General features: G+C 47.8%; 1 protein-coding gene across 8 annotated transcripts in view; it reads right to left on the reverse strand.

Moving 5' to 3' along the window:
• Positions 1-21,681, reverse strand: part of RGS6 (regulator of G protein signaling 6) — a 535,425-nt gene that overhangs the window by 63,420 nt on the left and 450,324 nt on the right. For 6 of the 8 annotated variants that reach the window (XM_047079799.1, XM_047079804.1, XM_047079803.1 and 3 more), the window contains 5 exons: positions 19,048-19,124; positions 16,577-16,658; positions 14,955-15,029; positions 13,196-13,294; positions 12,015-12,076 (listed from right to left, as the gene is read on the reverse strand). In XM_047079799.1, coding sequence (XP_046935755.1) covers positions 12,015-12,076; positions 13,196-13,294; positions 14,955-15,029; positions 16,577-16,658; positions 19,048-19,124 — 395 coding nt within the window. The remainder of the gene's footprint in view (positions 1-12,014; positions 12,077-13,195; positions 13,295-14,954; positions 15,030-16,576; positions 16,659-19,047; positions 19,125-21,681) is intronic. The other 2 variants (XM_047079801.1, XM_047079805.1) reach the window with 2 other exon arrangements.

Below are 21,681 nucleotides of genomic sequence, written 5' to 3' on the forward strand. Positions count from 1 at the left end.
CTAGTGGGGCAGGGATATAGGGATCCAAAGACCCAGAGACAGGCTTTACCCATTTCTCTGGGTTAGCCCCATGCTTCATTTTTTCCTTCCATGGTCTCCAATGACTTCAAGAGCCAAGACCAGACTTTTGTAGGGCAATCGGGTTCACTTTGTTATAATACTCACACTCTGAACACGTAGGTTATAATGTTCTTCACTCTGTCCCCAGCCACCTTCTTTTTTTTTTTTTTTTTTTTTTTAGTAAATTTTGGAATATTTCAGGAATACAGAAAGGTCTTCTAACTAGCCAGTTACAAGTGAGCCGTTTAAGGGATCTTTGTTAAGTTCGCCATGGTACGCAATGGCCTTGTGGAGCACTCAGGACCATTGGATAAAAAATGGAAAAGCATTTCAAAAGAATCTTCCAAATCTTCTGCAAATGTAGGCTATGTGATTGCAACCAGCATGTGCAGTGGAGGCACGTTGTCCTTGTAGGAGTACAAGGTAGGCCTTGTGCCCAGGCAAGCCTTCATCCTAAGGCCCTAGGGCGGCACTGTGGCAGGAAAGGTCACACTACAAGTCGGTGCTGTGACAGCTCCACAGGGAGTTGTCCCTTGGTCCCCTTGGCTAATTCCTTTCTTTCTGAAAGAGATGGGTTGCACATTAAGGTACACATTAGTTTCCCGGGGCTGCTGTAACAAATGCCCACAAACTTGGTGGCTTGAAATGACAGAAGTCTTTCTTACTTCTGGAGTTTAGAAGACTGCAGTCAAGGTATCAGCAAGTCTATGCTCCCTCTGGAGGCTCAAGAGGAGTAATCCTTCCTTGCCTCTTTCAGTGGTTCCAGGCACTCCTTGGCTTGTGGATGCCTAACTCCAATCTCTGCCTCTGTCCTCACATGACTTTTCCTCTGTGTCTGGGTCTTCTCCCCTTCTCTTCCTTACTTGTCCTTGGGTTTAGGGCCCACCGGGATAATCCAGGATGATTTCATCTCCAGATCCTTAATTTACATTTGCAAAGGCTCGTCCCACATAAGTCATGTTCACGGCTTCCGTGGATGAGGACTTGCACATACCCTTTTGGGGGCCACTATTCAACCCACTGCAGGGAACATGAAGGAATCTAGGCATGAGGACGGAAAGGGCACACTTGGCCACCTGACTCCTTCGCACCAGCAGCTGGTAACCTCGGTCCTGTTTGAGGGACGACGGTCCATGTGAGATGTGTCTGAGTCATGATGAGGCATCGGGGGCTTTCCTGATTATGACATATTTGGGCATCCACAGCATTCTCAGAATTTGAGATGGTGGGTGTAGTCTATGGGCCTCTCTTCAGCGGTGACCCCTTTGCCCTCCCAGCATGTCGGCCCCCTGGCCTTTTCAATGACCTCAGCCTCTGGTGGCCCCGATCTCAAATCAAAGACAACTACCTGAGCAGCCCAAGACAAAGGTGGTGGTTGTGGGGGGTCTTCTAACTAGCTAATTACAAGTTTTGGGGGATTTTATTTTTAAACCAGAAATGGATTTCCCCCAAGTAACACATAGGGATGAAAGAACAAAATTTCCTCCCCTCCCTTCCTTACTCTTGCTCAGATTTCTGTGAGACAGGGTGGAGGTTTTACCAGCCACCTCTCTAGCTTGTTTTATTTGACTGCCCACATGGCCACACCTATGACCTGCAAAGGCATGTCACACCTAGGTTCCCAGATGAAGCCCAGCAGAAGTGCCTGGGGCCAGGGGAAGCAAGGGAGGCACAGGAGAGGCTGGGGTGAGAATTCTGAGGACCTAGGCACTCGGGGAGCCTGCCTGTTGGTGGCCTGTTACTGCAGGAAGGCAAGAAGGACAGCTGTCTGCTGACCAGCCTGAGGCAGCGGGACCCCACAGGGCCAGAGAACAGCCGGGAGGAAGCGAGTGGTAATGAAACACAGGCCCACAGTCAAGTCTCTTTTAGAGAAATCTGGAGATATCTTCAGAGTGTGGAGGAGAGGTGGTGAGGTTTAACGGTGATGTTGGTTCAAGAGAAGTGGTTGAGAGCCCAAGGAGGGATGTGTAACCACTCAAGTTAAGAGCACGAGACACGACTATGTAACAGGCATTAAGTGTGAATGAAGTTGGGGGCACCAGGGCGGCTCAGTCGGTTAAGGGTCCAACTTCGGCTCAGGTCTGGATCTCATAGTTCATGAGTTCGGGCCCTGCATTGGGGTCTCTGCTGTCAGCATGGAGCCTGATTCAGATCCCCTGTCCCCCCCTCTCTCTCTGCCCCTCCCCTGCTCTCTCTCTCTTTCAAAATCAAACATTTTATTTAAAAAGTGTGAATGAAGTTGTTTCAAGGGCCTAGCCCCACACTGTGCCTTCTCAGAGCACAGGGTTTGAACAGGACCCTGGATATAAGTGGAAGAACACGAGAAGAGAGGGGTAAGAACTTCCTACAGAAATGCCCGGACAATCTGCACTGAGGCCAGAGAGCTCAGATCCGCATGATCACTAATCAGTCCCCCGGCCCCAGTGATGGGCAGCATTGGCCAGCAGGGGAATTTGTTGTATTAGAAGAGGAACGGCTGTTTTGTTAAATTATAGCTGCATAAATAAAATCGGTCGGAAGCTTTGTAAAGAGAACCGTAAAAGTTGGTCATGTGCATTTTAAACGTTATATTACATTGGTAGAAGTGGGATGTACTGACTGAATCATCAGAATTAGACAGAATTAGACAGGGCTCTACGAGGACCTTCTGATCAGTGAGAGACTCAGAAATTTTTAAAGGCATTTTAGAAAGGAAGATCTTGAGATTCTAAGAGAAAGGGAGAGATTGGATGGTATATGAATTTCTAACAGTTGCTGTAACAAACTGCTACATACTTAGTGGCTTAAAAAAAGCACAAATGTGGGGTTTCTGGGTGGCTCAGTCTGTTGAGTGTCTGACTCCTGATTTGGGTTTGGGTCATGATCTGAAGGTTTGTGAGACTGAGCCCCACGTCAGGCCCTGTACTGACAGTGCGGAGCCTGCTTGGGATTCTCTCTCTATCCCCCTCTCTCTGCTTCTCCCCCACTCATGCTTTCTCTATCAAAATGAATAAACTAAAAAGATCAAAATAAAGCGCAAATGTATTCTCTTACACTTCTAAGGATCGGAAGTCTGAAATGGACATTGCTGGGCTAAAATTAAGGTGTCAGCAGGACCATGTTCCTTCTGGAGGCTTGAGGAGAGAATCCATTTCCTTGCCTTTTCCCCCTGGTAGAGGCGTCCCACACTCCTTGAATCCTGGTCCCCTTCCCTCTTCAAATCCAGCAATGCCTGGCCAAGGCTGGCTCACGTTGTATCGCTCTGACACTGACCCTTCTGCTTCCGTTGTCTACAACAAGGGCTGTTACACTGGCCCCCCTGGATAATCCAGGGTAATCCCCTTATGTTAGGTCAACTGATTAGTCACCTTAATTTCATCTGCAAACGTAATCCCCCTTTGCCATGTAACCTAACAGCGTTACAGGTTTTGGGGATTAGGACGTGGCCATCTTTGAGGAACCATTATTCTGTCTTCCACAGGTGTAATTTGAGAGGAACTTTGCAGAAGGTTGAAAATGAAGTCATCTAACAGAGGGTGTGGTGGTAGGTAAACGGTGTATCTGAGGCTTGCGTGGACTTTTTAGGAATGGCACCAACGTGTTTTATTGCACTGTCACTGACACAACCTATGCAAATAAACTCCGCGTTCATGAATCTATGCTTGCTCACTTGTCCCGTTTGCCATCATGGCGGCATGGGAGACAGGAGAGAGCAAAGTGCCTTCTCTTGGAGGTTCCTGTGAGCGGCTTTGGCTCTTAGTAGTCCGTTGCCTTAACTCCTGTCCTAGCTCTTGTGGGGGTTGATCCTTCCCGGGGAGAGTGGCAAAGAGGGTTAACTCCATCGTTGGGGTGGCAGAGGATGGAGAGGAGGTGGGAGAACAGCCCACACCAGGAAGAGATGGAAGAGGGCCTCTTCCCTATGCTTCTCAACACCACGAGACTGGCCAGAAACAGCCCAAGGAGAGCGTGCGAGCAAGCACTGCCCGTCTGGTCCCTGCTGCCTCTCATCCGGGTCGGACGTGCCTTATGCTTAGGAGCTAATTCTCCCAAAGTGAGATACAGCAGAAAGAAACAAAGGGTTGGCTACACAGGATAAAAACTGAGCTTCACGCAGAGAGAATAAAAGGCCTCAGGATCTGCACGTAGGTCATGCAACGTCATTTCTCAGGTGTGAAAAGAGGTACAAATGGAGGCAGAAGTGGCTTCCAGGAATGCAGTGAGTGGACTTGGTTGTGTTGACCCTTGTGCTGTGCCTCTTGGGGCGTGAGTAAAGGAGCTGGGAATCCTGGGCGGTGAGAAGCCCTCCAGAATGGGCAAACTAGCACAGAAGACATCTCTGGGGTCTTGCTCAGTTCTCCTCAACTCCTGGAAATTGCACCTCAACGTGCGCCCAGCGCTGCGTTAGGGGGTTCCGTGTACTAACAAACCCTGCTCCTGGCTACGGTTGATCTGTCCAGGAATGGACACCTTGCTGACCGACGCTGGGTTAATCCTTCTCCAGCTTCCACAGTAGAAACCGCAGTTACAAAGTTCAGGGGCTGGAGGCAGTGCTGTTTCTGAACACTGTCTGTGATGAAAGAGGAGGAGGCCAATGTGGAAAGTGGAACAGGACAAGAGACGAAGAAGGGGTCTCGGGAGTGTTCAAGGCCCTGGTTGCAGCTACTCTAGAGCCTAGTGGCATTGCTGGCCTTCCCAGAGCTCAACTCTGCAGCTCCTCCTTGTATTCCGTGGGTCAGCACCTGCTCCTTTTAGCTGAACTGGGTTTAAGCTGGGGTTCTATTGCCTGACAATAGAGCAATACAACCAAAAATAGGATGAAGGCGATGGGAATGTGAAGGGGAGTTCACGGAGGCAGCCCTTTGTAGCGTTAGCCAGAGAAGCTTCCTCTCCCCCGAACGTGCACTTCCTTGCAGCGCACAGATAAGATACCAGAGTATCATGGAGACACATGAAGACCATGAAACGGGTGAGCAGACAACGAGGGAGGTCGCAGTGGTTGATACAAAGTACTATTTGGGTCCGAAGTCATTATCAGTGACTACAGGAAGATTTGAGATAGGACAGGAAAAGCACAGAGAGAGAACAGAGAGGCATGGAAAGAGCTTTGCAGACAGCTGGCACGTAATAGCACACAGGCAACGATGTCCACAGATTGCTGGGTGTGGGTGGCACCAAAGCAGAATTGGTGGCATCGAACAGACTACATTGTGTCCCCCACCCCCCGATTTCACATGTTAAAGCTTTAACCCTGCAATGTGACTGTCTTTAAGGAGATAATTAAGATTAAGGTCATGGGGTGGGGCCCTGATTTGGTAGAACTTTCTTCCTAAAGAGAGGAAGAGACACCAGAGTTCTCTCTCCTCTGCGTGTGTGCGCACAGAGGAAAGGCCATGCGAGGACACAGCAAGGAGGGGGCTGTCTGCAAGCCAGGAAGAGAGGCTCCACCAGGAACCAGCCTTGCTGGCACCTTGACCATGGACTTCAGACCTCTATAAACCCATATACTCAGTCTGTGGTATTTTGTTATGGCTACCTGAGCTGACTCATACGGGAGGAAATGGAAAAAATAAAATAAATACAGGAAATCCAGAGGAAGTCCATTAGGACAATTACTTCTCATTGAGCCGTTTTAATATCCTTGTCCCCTTATCTCTGCCTCCAGTATATGGTGTTGTTATTTTCAAATGCCAAATTCTCACATCGTTAGAAGATGCTGACACACCAGCCATTAGCAAACGTGCTATCCACCGTCATCAGGTGCTTTGAACTGGTTCTTTGGGTGAAATATGGGGCTGGCTGAGTTATCCCCATACGCCTTTCCATTTTCTTGTAGAAAGCAGCAGAAATTCACCCACTAGCCACTAAGGGTAGAGCCCATGGTCAGTCGTTCAGTCAACATTATTCAGCGCCTACTAGTGCTGTGAAATAGTGAACAGCTTCCTGGATCACAGGATGATGCGCACACTGATCTAATCGCAAAGTTACGGCTTCTAACTACTTTAACCAATCATGGTTATTACATATACATACATACGTGTGTGTGTGTGTGTGTGTGTGTGCACGTGTGCATAGGGGGCTTATATATATGACATATACATGTTCTATGTATTACAGTTGACTCTTAAACAACATGGGGGTTAGGGGCATTAAACACCCGTGCAAGTCAAAAATCCATGCAATTCTGGACTCCTCCAAAACTGAACTACTAATAGCCTACTGTTGACCAAAGCCTCACTGATAACATAAACAATGCATATTTTGTATGTTATATGTATTATGTACTGTATTCTTTTTTTTTTTTTAATTTTTTTTCAAGGTTTTTTATTTATTTTTGGGACAGAGAGAGACAGAGCATGAACGGGGGAGGGGCAGAGAGAGAGGGAGACACAGAATCGGAAACAGTCTCCAGGCTCTGAGCCATCAGCCCAGAGCCTGACGCGGGGCTCGAACTCACGGACCGCGAGATCGTGACCTGGCTGAAGTCGGACGCTTAACCGACTGCGCCACCCAGGCGCCCCCCTGTATTCTTAAATAAAGTAAGCTAGAGAAAAGAAAATGTTATTTAAAAAAAATATTTATTTTAAGAGAGAGAGAGAGAGAGAGAGAGAGAGAGAGAGAAAGGGGAGGAGCAGAGAGAGAGAGAGAGAGAGAGGAAGAGAGAGAATCTCAAGTAGGCTTTGCACCATCAGTGCAGAGCCTGATGTGGGGCTCGATCCCACGAACTGTGAGATCATGACCTGAGCTGAAATCAAGGGTTGGACACTCAACTGACTGAGCCACCCAGGTGCCCCAGAAAAGAAAACGTTACTAAGAAAATCATAAGGAAGAGAAAATACATTGACAGTACTGTACTACATTTATTGAAAAAAAATTCTTGTATAAGGAGGTCAAACTCCTGTTGTTCAAGGGGTCAACTGTATATATATATATATATATATAGCTGTTATTAATATAGATTGCTAATGAGGTTCTCCTTTTGATAAACCTAGAGAGGAGAGAAATAACAAAAGCAAATTTAGAAAACTTTTAGTCCAACCACTTAAAAAAAAATCTGAGAGAAAAGTTTTAGAATTCATCCTTTCTCCCTTAACAAAAAAATAAAGACATAATTTTGCCCTATATTGTATAGAATATAACAAAAAAAATAAGACAGGTGAGTTGGAGGAAGAAGAGATGCCATCTGTAATGGGTTGAGGGGTGCCTGGAAGGGATCCCCAGAATGATGCACAGATATGGAGTGTGGTTCACAGAGCAGGTAGGAGAGAAGATGGACCCACCGAGTCCAGGGAGATAGGCAGTGAGGGATGGCCAGCAGCTCTGGGACAACAAGGCACAGAGTGGAAAGCATTATGGGACAGTGACCATCATTCCTATTTTCCAGATCTCGCCCTGGTGATCATGTTGCCTCTGTTTTTTTTTTTTTCCCTGTCACCTAAGGTGGGCTGGGAGAAAGGAAAAGCAAGGATTCACAGGGTGTCTGGAATCACACAAAAGCAAAGTTGTAATGACCTCTTTGGTCCCTTTTTTCCTTCCCTGAAACTGTCATTAGACATTAAGTTCATGGACTTCTATCACCCTAGCAGGTTTTTAAAACCCTTCAGGGTATCCAGCCCCTTGCTGTCTTATCTCATTTCATTAATTACATTTCATGATCATGGAGGGTCGGGAGGCAGAGAAGGAACCAGCATCCAATTTCAGAGAGCAGCCACGATCCCGAGATGGGCAAGCAAGATGATGGTAGAAAATCAATCCAGCAGTCAGCTGTGCTGCACAAATGGCTCCCAGGGATAGGGCAAGGACAGCCAAGCACACAAGCAGATACAAGACGAGACAAGTCGATCTCTCCGTGTGGGGCAGGGTGGTGTGGTTCCTGCAGTGCCTGGCCAAGCTCAGTGCCACTGTGAGTGAGGGGACGTCTCTGGGGGAAACCCTAAGAAACACAGACAACTTGGAATTAAAATGTATGGAGTTTTGCATTCCCAAATCGGTTTGTCAAGTGCCGGCCGTAAGGCTTGGGTGAATAAAATAGGGGCTCCCTTGAGGATTCTGGCAAAGGACAGTAAGACCTCATTTACTTGGCACCTTCAACCACTGAGGGATCATAGGTGAGATATGTGACCAAAAGGGCTCTGAGCAGAGTCTACAATGACACAAACCCTGTTCCTCAAGGCTCATCACCTGAATTCGGGAGAGCCCATCTCTCAGAAAAGACTCTTTACTCCTGCTTTAGAATCAAGGCTAAGGAGCTTGGTCATTTGGTTTCCTGGTATGGTAGATCAATTTAAGAAGAGTCTCATTTCTCCAGCCCTTGAATTTGGGCTGGGCTTGTGACATGTGGTAGCCAGGAAAATACAGCAGAAGTGACAGAGTGCCAGTTCCAAGCCTCAAGAGGCTTCGCTTGCTTCCGCTCTCTCTCGCGGAACCCTGCTATTCCCATGTGAACAAGGTCAAAGTAGCTGGAGGATGAGAGAACCCGTGAAGGAGAGCCCGGTTGTCCCAGCTGAGGTCATCCTAAACCAGCTGAAGCCGAACATCTGAGAGCCCAGCAAGGTCACAGAGCTGCCTACCCAGTCCACAGCCGCACACAGACACAAGCACGAGCCCAACAGGGCCAGCTGGCGCATGAACACGTGAGCAGTAGTAAATGCCTGTTGTCTGAAGCCACTAGGTTTTGAGGTAGGTTTGTTCCTCAGCAATATCTGACTGAAACACCTGGTCTGCTACAGATTGTTGACCAGACACAAGAAAACAAACCAACAGCGAAAAAGCAGAAACAGAGACTCAAAGGATGTAATGGACCGGGGCTGTTTAGAAAAAGGGGAGCACCTTGTGGCACGTCATAAGACCTTGATCACTGGTGGTTTTAAACCACAGTATAGAAGTCATCCAGGAAAGTTCACTGAAATATAGTGTCCTTTCTTTTAATGTTTTATTTATTTTTGAGAGAGAGAGAGAGAGAGAGAGAGCAAGCAGGGGAGGGGCAGAGAGAGAGACACACACAGAATCCGAAGCAGGCTCCAGGGTCTGAGCCGTCAGCACAGAGCCCGACGTGGGTCTTGAACCCACGAACTGTGAGATCATGATCTGAGCCGAAGTCGGACGCTTAACCTATTGAGCCACCCAGGGGCCCCTTATTATTATTATTTTTTTAAGTTTATTTATTTATACATATAGAGAGAGACAGCGCATGCTTGTACATGAGATGGGGGTATCGGGCAGAGAGAGCGGGAGAGAGAGAGTCCCAGGCAGGCTCCATGCTCATTGAGGAGCCCGACTTGGGGCTTGATCTCACGGTCCTGAGATCACGACCTGAGCCCAAATCAAGAGTCGGATGCTTAACCGACTGAGCCATCCAGGCGCCTCTCTTGATTTTTTTAGAACTGGGCCTTCACCATCCCCAGCCCTTAGGCCTCTCCTCACCATCAGCTCTCAGGGACCTGGGTGAAAAATGGCGTGGGCCTGTTCTCAGGGGGACGGGTCCTCCGCCTGACGGCTTCTGACTAATTACACCCATCATCTGCCGCAGGGCCCGGGGAACCAGACCCCCGAGGGACCGGGGACGTGTGCGCCCACCTGACACAACTCAGCTTTCACCTTCAGTAAGCAGAGCAGTCGTGCCCAAGGCCAGCTGCCAGCACCACCTCCCTGTCCCCACCCCCGCAGAGCCTCTGACAGGCCAAGGCTCCAGGCTGCTTTATCTCCTTCTAACACCCGTCTCCTCTCCCTCCTCCACTCTATCTGGGAGTTTCCTTGCGGTTCTAATGAAAAACCCTTGTGTCACATTGAGAAGTTGCCAGTTATTGCTGCTGGGAATCAAATCCAGTCTCTGCTGGGCGGAGACTCCTGAAGCTTCAAGCTGGGAGTGGGGAGGGGCTGGTGGGAATCATCTCTCTGGGGCCAGGGGAGCAGCCTCTCTGGCATAATGAGATGCTGCTAGGTGGGGTGCTTCCTGACGGGCTGCAAACAAACAAACAAACAAGAGTTCCTGCCAGGTTCCCCGGGCCACCTGGACTGTCTCCCGCCCTGGTCTCAGGCCCCAGCACACCTGCCAGGAGTCAGTGGGCTTCCCTCAGGCTGACCGGTTCTGGCTCTTTCCCCATATCCCCAGAGATCAGACACAGCTGGGTGCCCCTTGTCCTGGGAGCTCTCAGATCATTCTGAGTGCTGGGTAAGGGCTTCCCCAAATCCTTGGAGACCTGATCAGCCCACTTGCAGATTATTCAAAATACAGGCTCCGTGGATTTACCTGGACCCACTGAATTCGGTTGATTCCCCAGATCTAGGGTTTGGGAAACCCCATCCTTAACTCCTCCCCACCTGGAATGTCCTGCTCAAGACCACTGACCTGAGCAACTTGACCCAAGGAGAGATGCTCCCCTTCCCCCACCCTCACATGCTCTCCCTGGACCACAAACTCTCACGTGCCCTTCGAGGGCCAGGCATTACTAGCACTGATCCTCCCGGCACACAAGGACAGCCATTCCTGTCCCTCGTTCACAGAGAGAGAAGCTCGGAGTCCCTGACAGGCTATGGCACCAATGGAGTCAAGGTCATCACGGGCATTCTCTGGGACAAAGGCAACCACAGTGAGACCTGAAAAGCAATTTTAGAGCCTGGTACATGGGAAGCCCCACGTCACAACAGTGGGGGATGGGGGGTGGGGGGAGGGGGGAGGTGGCTCCGTGGCCCCACAGAGTTAGCCGCAGATATGGCTACACAGCAATCGGTGTCTAAGTGTAAACTGAGTTCCAGTCACTGGCCACCTTCCGAAGCACTTGCATTAGGGGAAATGGGAATCTCAGTGATGTTTACAGGGGCGATTTTGCCTCCCCTGGTCCTGCCCTGGGAACATCTGGTGATGTCCGAAGACATTTTTGTTGTCACCATGGTGAGGTGGGTTTTGGCATCTGGTAGGTAGAAGTCAGGGATGCTGCTAAGGAGTCTAAAATGCACAGGACTGCCCCAGATGTCAATAGCCACACTACCAAGAAGTCCCGGAATAGATAGGAGGGGCCATCGGAGATGTGGGCCCAAATCCAGGGTGTTCATTCAGATTTTGGTTTTGGGAGTGGGATTTTCTTAGCCTCGATTTGTTGCTATTTATCTGGAAAGAAGATGCAGGCCCACCCCAGGGGCCAGCAGAGAAAGGCCAGCAGGTTGGACGCACGGCCAGACCCCTGTGTGAGCTGGGCTTAAAGGACCTACTTTACTCTGATATCCAATAAATGCTAAGACCCACAGCTTAAGCCGTTGATCCCTCAGACGCTGGCCATCGCTTAAACGGCAGCATATGGATGAACAAACGTGCAGTTTGGGACTGTCTGATCAGATTTATTCCAGGACAGATTCCCCAGGTGGTCTCTCCTCGGCACTGAGATTTCGAAAAACAGCCCATTTAGTTGACAAAATGGAGTCTCCCGTGAGTTAACAGAGTGGGAGTGGAACCAGCTACCGGTGCAGATTGTAGCACAAATGCTCCTGAGGAAGCCAGGCTGGAGGTGCCAAATATTTTCTTTACAGTTGATTTGATGCAGTTCTGTGGTTGATGGTGTGTAGAGGCAGAACGCCTCCTGACGGCCGGGCCCCCTCCTGTTTGCGTGGCCAGCACCTCAAAGGGCATACGTAATTTCTTTCCCCCTATAAAGGGAATCTGGGCGTGTTATGGCCGAAAAGGGAGCAATTCCATTTGAATTAATCAAGGGTCTGAAGGCAAAAGTGCGTTGCGTGGCTTTTAAGGACATTGTTCCTAGATTGACAAGGTCCCGTGGCCACCCCCTGAAAAGCTTTCGCAACAGAACATTTCTTGACATCACTCAAGGGAGGTCTGCTATCTTAGCTGTGCTTGCACAAGGCCTGTGGTTTTCTCACTCATCGGTTTAAGAAATGACTACGGTCTGCCTTTTGGCACGCCCCCATAACATTTCTCCTTTGTTGAATTAGAAGGAAGCAGTAATATGATGGAGGGGGAAACATACCTTTCAGCCACTTTGGACATTTTTAAACAATGTCTGTCAATCTGTGCACTCAAAAATGTTATCTGGGGAAAGACAGAACAGAGGTGTTAGGGCCACACTCGATTTTTTCCCCTTCACCCCATGAACCCCAGCCTTGTATTTCCGTCCAGATGCAAGCACCTCCTCTGGCCAGCCTTGGCCAACCCTTCAGCCTTGTATTCCAATGACCATGTGCCCTTTTGGGAATTCCCACCACACTCAGGAATCACAGTCTACAATTTACCTATGTCAGTATTCTCCTGTGCTGTGTTGTAGCCTACGTCTCGACTTCCAAAGGCGATCGCAAACTTAAAGGCGGTGGCGTATACGTCCCGCAAAACTTTGCAATGCTTACGGGAGCCGTCAATATCCACTTGGACTAATTTCTGGTGATTTCCCTCTGCACACCCTTCACACCCGCATCACACCCACATGCTTGGTGCACTTTAGACTAGAGTCATCAATACATCTGTTTCCTCCCCTGGACCCCCCAACATAAACTTGTCAAGGGCCGGCACCTAACAGTTCATGCCTTTGGATTGCCCCCAGAAGTCAGTAAAGCATAGTGTGAAGAGCAGACCCTAAAGTTCCTTCCTTACCAGCGAACCCTAGAAAGGAGTCGTGTAATTAGCCATTGTCTGGGTTGACCAGTTAGCTTCCCATCATGAAGGGAGACAACATGCAACCAAATAATGCTAACGAGGCCCCGGGAACCGAGCTTTCTTGCTTTGTAAGCTTGCCTTTTGCGTCACAGCAATAAAGTCGGTGGCTCCTAGCTGGCTTACTCTGCAAGTGCATCACAACTGTAAGGACTCTGTGACACCAGTCCCTCCCCCTCTGTGGCCCCCACAGCATTCTGTGGGAACCCTGACCAGAGCTGTCACCCCCAAGGCATTGGGGTAATTCCTTCATGCCCTTCTCTAATAACTACTGGGGGGACTCTGCCTTTCTCTAATAACTACTGGGGGGACCCGGTGAAGATTTTTCCTCTCAGGCTTCCGCGGTTGTTCACACTCAGCACTCAGGGGTTCAAGTCATTCACAGCTGGGTTCCACTGTGGTTTCCAGGGACTCAAAGCTCACTCAGCCTTCAGAGGTGAGCATTCAAAGGGCTTTCAAACTGGCCATGTCTCCTCCTGGGAGTGTGGGAGTCCATTCATTCACCTGTTTCCGGATGTCCTCTTTTGTAGTTTTCCTGATTGGCTGACTGGGTATGTGCACGGGGCTTTGCGACTGGGACTCTTCAGTCACACCATACACTGACTAGAGAAGAAGGAAGAATATAGAATCACGCACCCACAGAGTTGCAGGGGGCCTTAAAGGCAGGCAGTGCAAGCACTCATTTGATGTTTCCAATATCCTCTGTGACATCCTGACAATAAGTGGTCAGCCTCTGCTTAAATGTCTACAGTGAGGGGAACTCTTCCTCTTGAAGCAGCTTTGTCCTATCTTTGGGTTACCTCTATTAGAGAATCTTTCCTCTCACTAAGCTGATGCGGTCTCCTTGAATATCAGTGTTTCTCCAAATACGGTCCATAGACCATCTGCAAAGAATCATCTGGGAGTTCTTGGTGAAGACGAACACTGAGCCCCACCCCAGACCTACTGAATCAGAGTCTTTGTGGGTGGGGCTCCTGAATCTGCACTTTTATCAAATGGCCCAAGTGATTCTGAGGCATAAGAAAGTTCAAGAACCACTATTGAAAGTTATGCACATGACATGCTCATCCAGTATAAATTTGAGGTGGCAAAGTTTCAGATTTTTCTTCCTTTTCAGCCAAAGAGCTTTCTGGCCTCAGTTTCTCCACGTTGCTATGGCTGCTGATTAAGCCATTCCTTGTGCTGGAGACAGATGAAAAACAACCTTTGCTTTGGGAATGAAACAAAACCCAGAAGGGTATGCAACGTATAGCTGAAATCTATAAAATCAAGAAGGGCTCAGATAGAGTGGAGGTGAGCTCCACGAAATTCTGGAATAGTAGAATTAGGGGGCCTTTAAAGATGAAATGAGGATGTCTTAAGAGTAACACTATAAAATATCATAATACAATACAAGATAGCATAATCATCTCAGTAAAGAATAAAATATGTAAGTAGATTCAAGAAGTTGATATATATGTCATGGGGTGTGTGTGTGTGTGTGTATGTCTGTGTGTGTGTGTGCGTGCGTGTGTATATGAAAATGGAAGGATTGGAAATAGGAAAGAAATAGGAATGTCTGGGGGCACATCTCTAACTTTTTGAAGTTAATATTTTGGAGGACAGACAGGTTCTCCTCCAATATGGTCCTGGGTGCCGTTGTGAGATGGGGATATAGCCGTCGTGGGGCAGACGGAGTATGTCACCCCTGGGTAGGCCACGGCTACTGCCCCTTCCAGGATCGTGAAACACAAACGATCATTGGCCCATTCACAGTTGAGCAAGATGGTGTTTCGAGTTTGAGTGATCTAGTTATATAAAAGCCTTTCAAAGTACTAAGCTCACCTTCACTGGTGGGATTTTGATACTTTTTGTTCCTTTAGTTTCTTTTCCTCCCCAGAGCCAACTGCTACTTACCCTGCAGACCTCAGTGCACCTGACTGAGCCTGCTTTGGAAGCCCTCCGGAAGCCCCCAGCCCGGGGGCCCCCGCTCCCGGCCCTCCTGTACCGTCCTGTATTTCCCTAATGCAGCCTTCCTGGTACTGTTGTCTGTTGGCGTGTGCGGGCCGTGGGCTTTGTGAGGACTTGTCACTGTGTTACAGAAGCAAGAAGGGTGCCAGGTATGTATCAGCCACCCCACAAATATTTGCAGAATGAATGAATGAAATGGTTTCACAGGACAGAGTGGGGTTGAATTAACACATAGCAAATTACTGCTTGAACAGTACCAGAAATGGAAGGGCTATTTGCATCAAGAATGTTTAATTCAGCTAAACTAGCGAACCTTCTTAACCTTTTGCGGGTTCTTCAGACGCCGGCATTTTCTGATATCCATTTCTGTTGTGTTCACACAGCCTGGCTGAGAAAAAAAAAAAAAAAGAAAATCGTATAAATTACTCAGTGAAAATCACACATTCCAATGTGACCCAAGTGACACCGTGAGACCCAATCATTGTCTTTCCCATTACAGATAATACATGATTGTCTCCATTTTGCCACTTACAGTTTCTCTTACAAAGACGTCTCATCTTTAATACGTGTTCCTCCACAAGTTCTCACGTGAAATAATACAAGCCTGCCTCACGCTGTCTAGGGATGACATGGAAAGGACAGAGTGTGCCGTTTATAAGAGTAAACAGGTTATTCAGAAGGGCCAGATAGTTTCAGCCACAGCTTTTGTCGCTACACATAGCTAACCATCTAAAAACAATCCAATACCACGATGGGGAATTATTATTATCATTATTATTATTATTTTGGTTTTGCTTCTAACCAGCTCTCTCAGGTAGGGCTGCCATGGTATCCTCCCTCTGGTTCCTTTTCATGAGGGAAATGCAAGCTTTGTTTTAATAACAGGAAATCAGAACTGCATCGAACCTCATTATTCACGGATCTGGTCTTTGTGAATGCACCTACGAGCTATCATTTACTTCGAACCCCCAAATCGGTATTGGTGGTGCATTCGTCATTCTTTGTGGACCTGTGCACACTGGCAAAAACTGTGAGACGTGTGCACATTCCCGGCGAGGCTGAATTAGCCGACGCTCTGCCTTCTTGTTTCATCTCCTACTGTAAACAAATGTCCTTTTCAAGGCCTCTTTGGTACCACCTTTTCCATGTGTCTGTGCTTTTTGTTGGTGATTTTGCTGTTTCAAGTGGCCCCCGAACGTGGGGCTGAAGTGCTGTCTAGTGTTCCTACGTGCGACAAGGCCGTGAGGTGCCTGGCAGAGACAACAGGCGTGTCAGGTAAGCTTCCTTCCGGCGTGAGCTATAGCGCTGTTGGCCATGAGTTCAATATTAATGAATCAACGGTATATATGGAATAAGCTGTCTTTAAACAGAAGCAGAATTGAGCCGTGGTTACGTATTGGTCACCTGAAGAAAATGCTGTGACCAGAGGATCACAGGAACCTAACCCTGTATTTCTCCCAGGAAAATGGCTCAGCATTCGCTAACTCAGTGGACCTGGCAACTTCATAGAACGTGATTACCGTGAATACCGAGAATGGGCCGCCTTTGGAGATTATTCTAAGTTTTGGGGTCGAATGACAGTAGAAATGGAAACTGCTTATTTTGTAAGCAGTAAACCTCTGGGGTCCAGAGGTCCCCAGGGGCACTTCCCACAGCGCCCCTTTTCCAAGTTCATATTGTCATGGATGAATACTTTTTAAAAGCTGGAACTGAGATACATTCCAGACAATCTACTGAGGTTATGCTGACTGAATGGGAAAACCAATTTCACAAAGTTTAGCAATTTCCTTTAGTTTTAAGAATGAGACACCTGGTGGCTAAAGATAGTCTTTTCTTTCAAGCGAAGGAAGAGGGAAAAGTAACAAAACAAAACAAAACAAAACAAAACAAAAAAACCCAACCAGAAACGTAGAGAACCAAGCAGAGCTTTCTCACCACTGGTCTGTGCACATCCCAAAAGGCCCGTTCTTGACTATCCAAAATTTTCCTTTCTGTCTTGTCCTTTTTCCGATCTATCCTGAAAGAGCAAAGAAAAGAAATCAGAGGCTCCTGTTTCTAGGAGCTTGGTGAACACAGAGCTCTTGGCACCTGTGTGACCCCTGCTCTCTGCACAGCTGTCAACCAGGGGCGGACGGTTCCCTCCAGGAAACCTCAAGAAGCCCACACATGGGAAGAGGACTTGTTTTCGCCTAGACTGCGAATCATCAGAGAGGTGGAATGAGCATGGCGGACCCAAGGAGAGAACCAGAATCCGGCTGTCCATTTGAGTGATTAAGACTTAGATTATTCGGAACTGAATTTTCTGTGGGCTTGCCCCCACCCCTGTCACCGTGGATCCTGCATATTCAAATTATAGGAAAGGATATGGGCTTGTGGTGTTCCATCCTCAAATTTGAAAGTTTGCTTTAGATTCACAGTCAATAGAGGTGTCTTCAAAATGCTGCAATTACGTGTTTTAAAAGTCACTGAGACCATCTGGCTTTCTAAAAGCAGAGTCATAGCCTTAGCATGTGACAAGATCCAGAAGGCAAATATCACTGGCCTCAGCTCGGGGAGGCACACATTGCAAGAGGGAAATCACAGGTGACAAAGATGGGTTCTTTATGTTCTGATCAGAACACAGATAAGAGGTTTTTCTTTTTTCTTTTTTTTTCTTAAGACTATATTACTTCATAGTGCCTCTCTAAGTAAAAAAATAACAGATTAATTGTCGTGTAACTTCTGGTTCTTGGCTTTCTTGGGAACACTTTAGTTGACTGATCTGAAATAAACCATAATCATCCTGTGATTTTTGTGATAATTACTGGGTACTTCAATGGCCCACAATTATAAAGTAGTCGGGAGTTAATCGGAAAAGCTAATCGAGAAATACCTTATATGTACAAAGTGACGATTTCCCCTCCTTTTTTAACACACGATGCCGTGTGATCCTGAAAGTGCAAATTAGTGCTCCTCTTTGGTTCCCAGTGGCTTCTGGGTCCACAGGCTCAATTCTGCCTCCTTCCCACCCTCCTACTTGCTCTTTCCTCGGGGGCCACCATGGCTGCAGAGTCACAGCTCAGCATCCGATGCCTGGTGCCCACCTCCTCCTAGGCTGCCGGCAGCACCGGGGTGTTCTGCAGGCGTGTGAGTTCATGGGCAGAGGGGAAAGCCAGAGAGTGCAGAGGGAGGGCGAGAGCAATGGCACCGTGCCGGCCACTGGACTCAAAGACGTCGGGTCATTTCCAACTACGACCACACCTGTGATCAAGGCTCACCCGCACAGCCGGGAACCAGCCCAGGTGATGGGGCTGCAACAGTGCCCATGGAGTGCGGAAGGGGTCCTCTGAGGACCCACGGGGGGCTGCTCAGGGAGAAGGTGCTTGCCTTGGCCTAGCTCAGGGTCCCTTTCTCACCCCCCTCCTCCATCTCTTAACACTCCCTGCAAAATCAGAGACCATTGCTGGAAAGGGCCAGAAAGAACCCAACCTGAGCAGGTTCATTTCCCAGGACTGAAAGGATCTGGTTGACAAGAATGTTTGTCGGCAGGGGGACATTTAATGCCCACTTCTCATGTTTCCTTAGAGGGGAAGGGATTTCCACTCTACTCCCTGGGAGGGAAACATGTGGGGAAAACACTCCAGCTAGTCTCCCATCTCTTGTACTCCGGGGGAGAAAGAGGGCCTTAACTTTACTGGCCGATCTGAAAGAAGAAACTGAGAAAGCTCAGGTCGGTCCTTGCCGGGCCCTATGTTCTGGCACTCTGTTCACTCCGCACACAGTGAACTTATAGGGGTCGACTCTGTGCTGGGGTGGGGGGTTCTGCAGATATCCAGCTCTGCCCAGCATGGGTGAGTTTAATTCCAGGGTCAAGAGCTGTAGTCACAGATCCAAAGTCATGCCCTATAAACTGGCTTGTATCAGTAATAATCCTAACACGTTGGACTCCAATGTCTGACTTCTGTGCCTTATTTTTGATTGGTTCTGGACCCCTCCCCTGGGGGAAAGGGGAGAGGGGTTGGCCTCCCTAAAACTCCAACATGATTTCCTCTGAAGACAAAGTCTCCAGACCTACAGGAAAAGTGGGTCTGATGTTTTTCAGCCCCTAAGCACAGAAGAATAATTGGAAATCTCTTCAGGAAATAGGGACATCTTCTAACCAGAGTTCTACGCTGGGGAGCAAGCCCATTGTTTGCCAGAACACACACTTTTGAAATTATTTCAGAGTGCCATTGATGACGAAGATGAAATTTATCCATCTTCACCTTGATTTCTACTCTGCTGCCCTCATGTGAGATGATAGCGTCCGACCACAGCTGGCCGGCCATGGAAGGACGCCCCGCCTTGGTAATACCAATCTCACACCACCTCCATAGTCCAGAGAGGTTTTTTTTCACTTTCCCAGGGTCTTTGTCAAGTTCACCTACTTCACTTGTGCTTCTGCTTGCATAAAGATGAATTCCCACTTCCTTGCGAAGGCCCTCTGGAGTCTTGCTAAGTTTTCCTAATGAGAAATGAAAATCAACGAGAAGGCATTAATCCTTGTAAGTTTGCACATCGACACCTATGCTTATTACAAAGCAGTCATCTATTTTGGTTACTCCCAACAGAGCGGCAGAGCCCCCACTTTAAATCCACTGGATGTGAACCCAATGTGATTTTGCACCAGACCCTGCTGTACAGAGTAGGACTATTAATATTCATTTACACACCCATTAAATCTGAAGTCTCTGTGGTTCACCTGATTCCTCTTCTCTTGTGTGTTTTACAAGAACACAACTCACATAGCGCCTGTCATCAAGGCCACTGAAGACAGGAAGAAGGCTTTGTGGCTATTCACGCCACATTTGGGGAAGGGACGAGGGGACTCTTTGCAGCCTATTGGACATCTGCATGAGGAGAACCAAGAATGGATTTCTCAGGACTTGTCTTCCAGCAAACAGGTCCAGGAAGGTGGCAAGAAATTAGAATCCGGATGACCTGGCACTCATGCCTTTGAGAGTTTGGGGTCAAAAGTGAGAAAAAAGGGAGTGTCTATATTTGTGATGTTTGTGAAGGAAAAGCCAAAACCAGGAAGAAAGAAAAGGCATCTAGGGTTGCCTTTAGAGGAAGAGGGGAGAAGCCTTTTCTCTGAGTCTGTAGGCTTACCTGGTGGCACAAAAGGACGGTGAGGAGGGGGTGTTTGACAGGTCCCCTAATGAGCCACCTAATTCTGATGGAATGCAAGGGTAGAGCCCACATTATGCTATGTATTTTCATAGAGCTCATGCCAACGCTAATTGATTACCCTCATTAGTGGATTATTAATATAAAAAGAGCTTCAGTTGAAGATCAACACACCTAAACTCAGTTGTTACCAAGGCTCAGTGTACAAGTACCTCAAAATAACTGTTCCTTTGATTTTTCCACTGTTCATAGGAAGCAAAGGCCGTGATGCCTAAATGTCAATTAGGGAGCAGTGAAATAAATTATGACACAGTCATGCCACGGAATACTAGGCAGCCATTAATGCGGCACCTGGGTGGCTCAGTTGGTTGAGAGTCTGACTTCAGCTCAGATCTTGATCTCACCATCTGTGAGTTCGGGCCCCGTGTCGGCCTCTGTGCTGACAGCTCCGAGCCTGGAGCCTGCTTCGGATTCTGTGTCTCCCTCTCTCTCTGCCCCTCCCCCGCTCACGCTCTGTCTTTCTGTCTCTGAAGAATGAATAAACCTTAAAAAAATTAAAAAATTAATAAAAAATAAAAACAATAACGTGGGCGCCTGGGTGGCTCAGTCGGTGAAGTGTCCGACTTTGGCTCAGGTCATGATCTCATGGTTCAAGAGTTCAAACCCTGCATCGGGCTCTGTGCTGACATCTTGGAGCCTGGAGCCTGCTTCAGAGTCTGTGTCTTCCTCTCTCTTCACCCCATCCACTGCTCACTCTCTCTCTCTCTCTTTCAAAAATAAACAAATAAAAATAAAAACAATAACGTGGATATTATTACTGATATAGAAAGACTCTCAACATACTACAGTATATGATCGGGGAAAGAAGCAGCTTACCGAACAATGTTCAGGATATGATTCAGATTTTTTTTTTTTAAAGAAAAAATGCACGTGCAGAAAAAAAGGATAGGGGAGAAGGATTGCAGGTTCTTTCCTCTCCTTTCTTTGCTGTTTGAATTTGGGTTGTACAGAGAATATGCCATCAGAAAAAAATGAATAAAATTACTGAATTTTGAAAAGAAATTCTTTAAAAAAAATATCTAACCACTTTTAGGCAGACATTCAACCCGAAAGAACATCTTAATGCCATATTCTTTACAAATATCAAAGTAGAACATTCTATGGCAGGAGACGAGACAATTGGATAAAATATATCAGGAGTTGATGCTGTCTCGTTTCTGTTTTTCTAAACATGGAAAACATGGACAATTTTCTTTTTTTTCTAAAACATGGAAAGTACAGGGAAGAGAGACAGAGGGTGGTGGGGCCCCCTGTTTCTGCAGGCTGGGTCTTTCCGGTAGGTTGTGTTAGGGAAGGGATGTAGCGCCTCACGGTGGGTGCCCAAAAATAGGACAGTGGTCTTCTGAGAGAGGGGTGACAGCTGACACGTGAGGGGACAGGAACAGGATGCTCAGATCCACAGAACAGCCACTGTCGGGTTTGCTTGGGAAGATCATGATGTTCCTACCTATTTATGTTTTTTTTTTTTTAACTTTTTTTTTGAGAGAGGGAGAGGGAGAGGGAGAGAGAGAGCGAGAGAGAGAGAGAATCCCAAACAGTCTCCACATTCAGCGCAGAGCCCAATGTGGGGCTCGACCTCACAAACTGTGAGATCATGACCTGAGCTGAAATCAAGAGTTGGATGCTTAACCGACTGAACCACCCAGGCACCACTCCCCCTCGCCACAACATATTTACGTTTAATGGCTCTCACTGATAAGCACACTTTGGCCAGGTCCCGAGGCCCTGGGTTAACTCCTGCACTGTGTTCTTCAGTACTGTTTCCCCATTGGCTTGTGCACAGGCACCCAAGAGCGACAAGGTCTGATGCAGAGGGCCTCACGCTTGTGGGAGAC

The sequence above is a fragment of the Lynx rufus genome, unplaced genomic scaffold, assembly GCF_022079265.1.
Source record: "Lynx rufus isolate CCGP_SWC_20201006 ecotype Redwood Valley unplaced genomic scaffold, mLynRuf1.p SCAF_17, whole genome shotgun sequence".
Classification (NCBI taxonomy): Eukaryota; Metazoa; Chordata; class Mammalia; order Carnivora; family Felidae; genus Lynx; species Lynx rufus.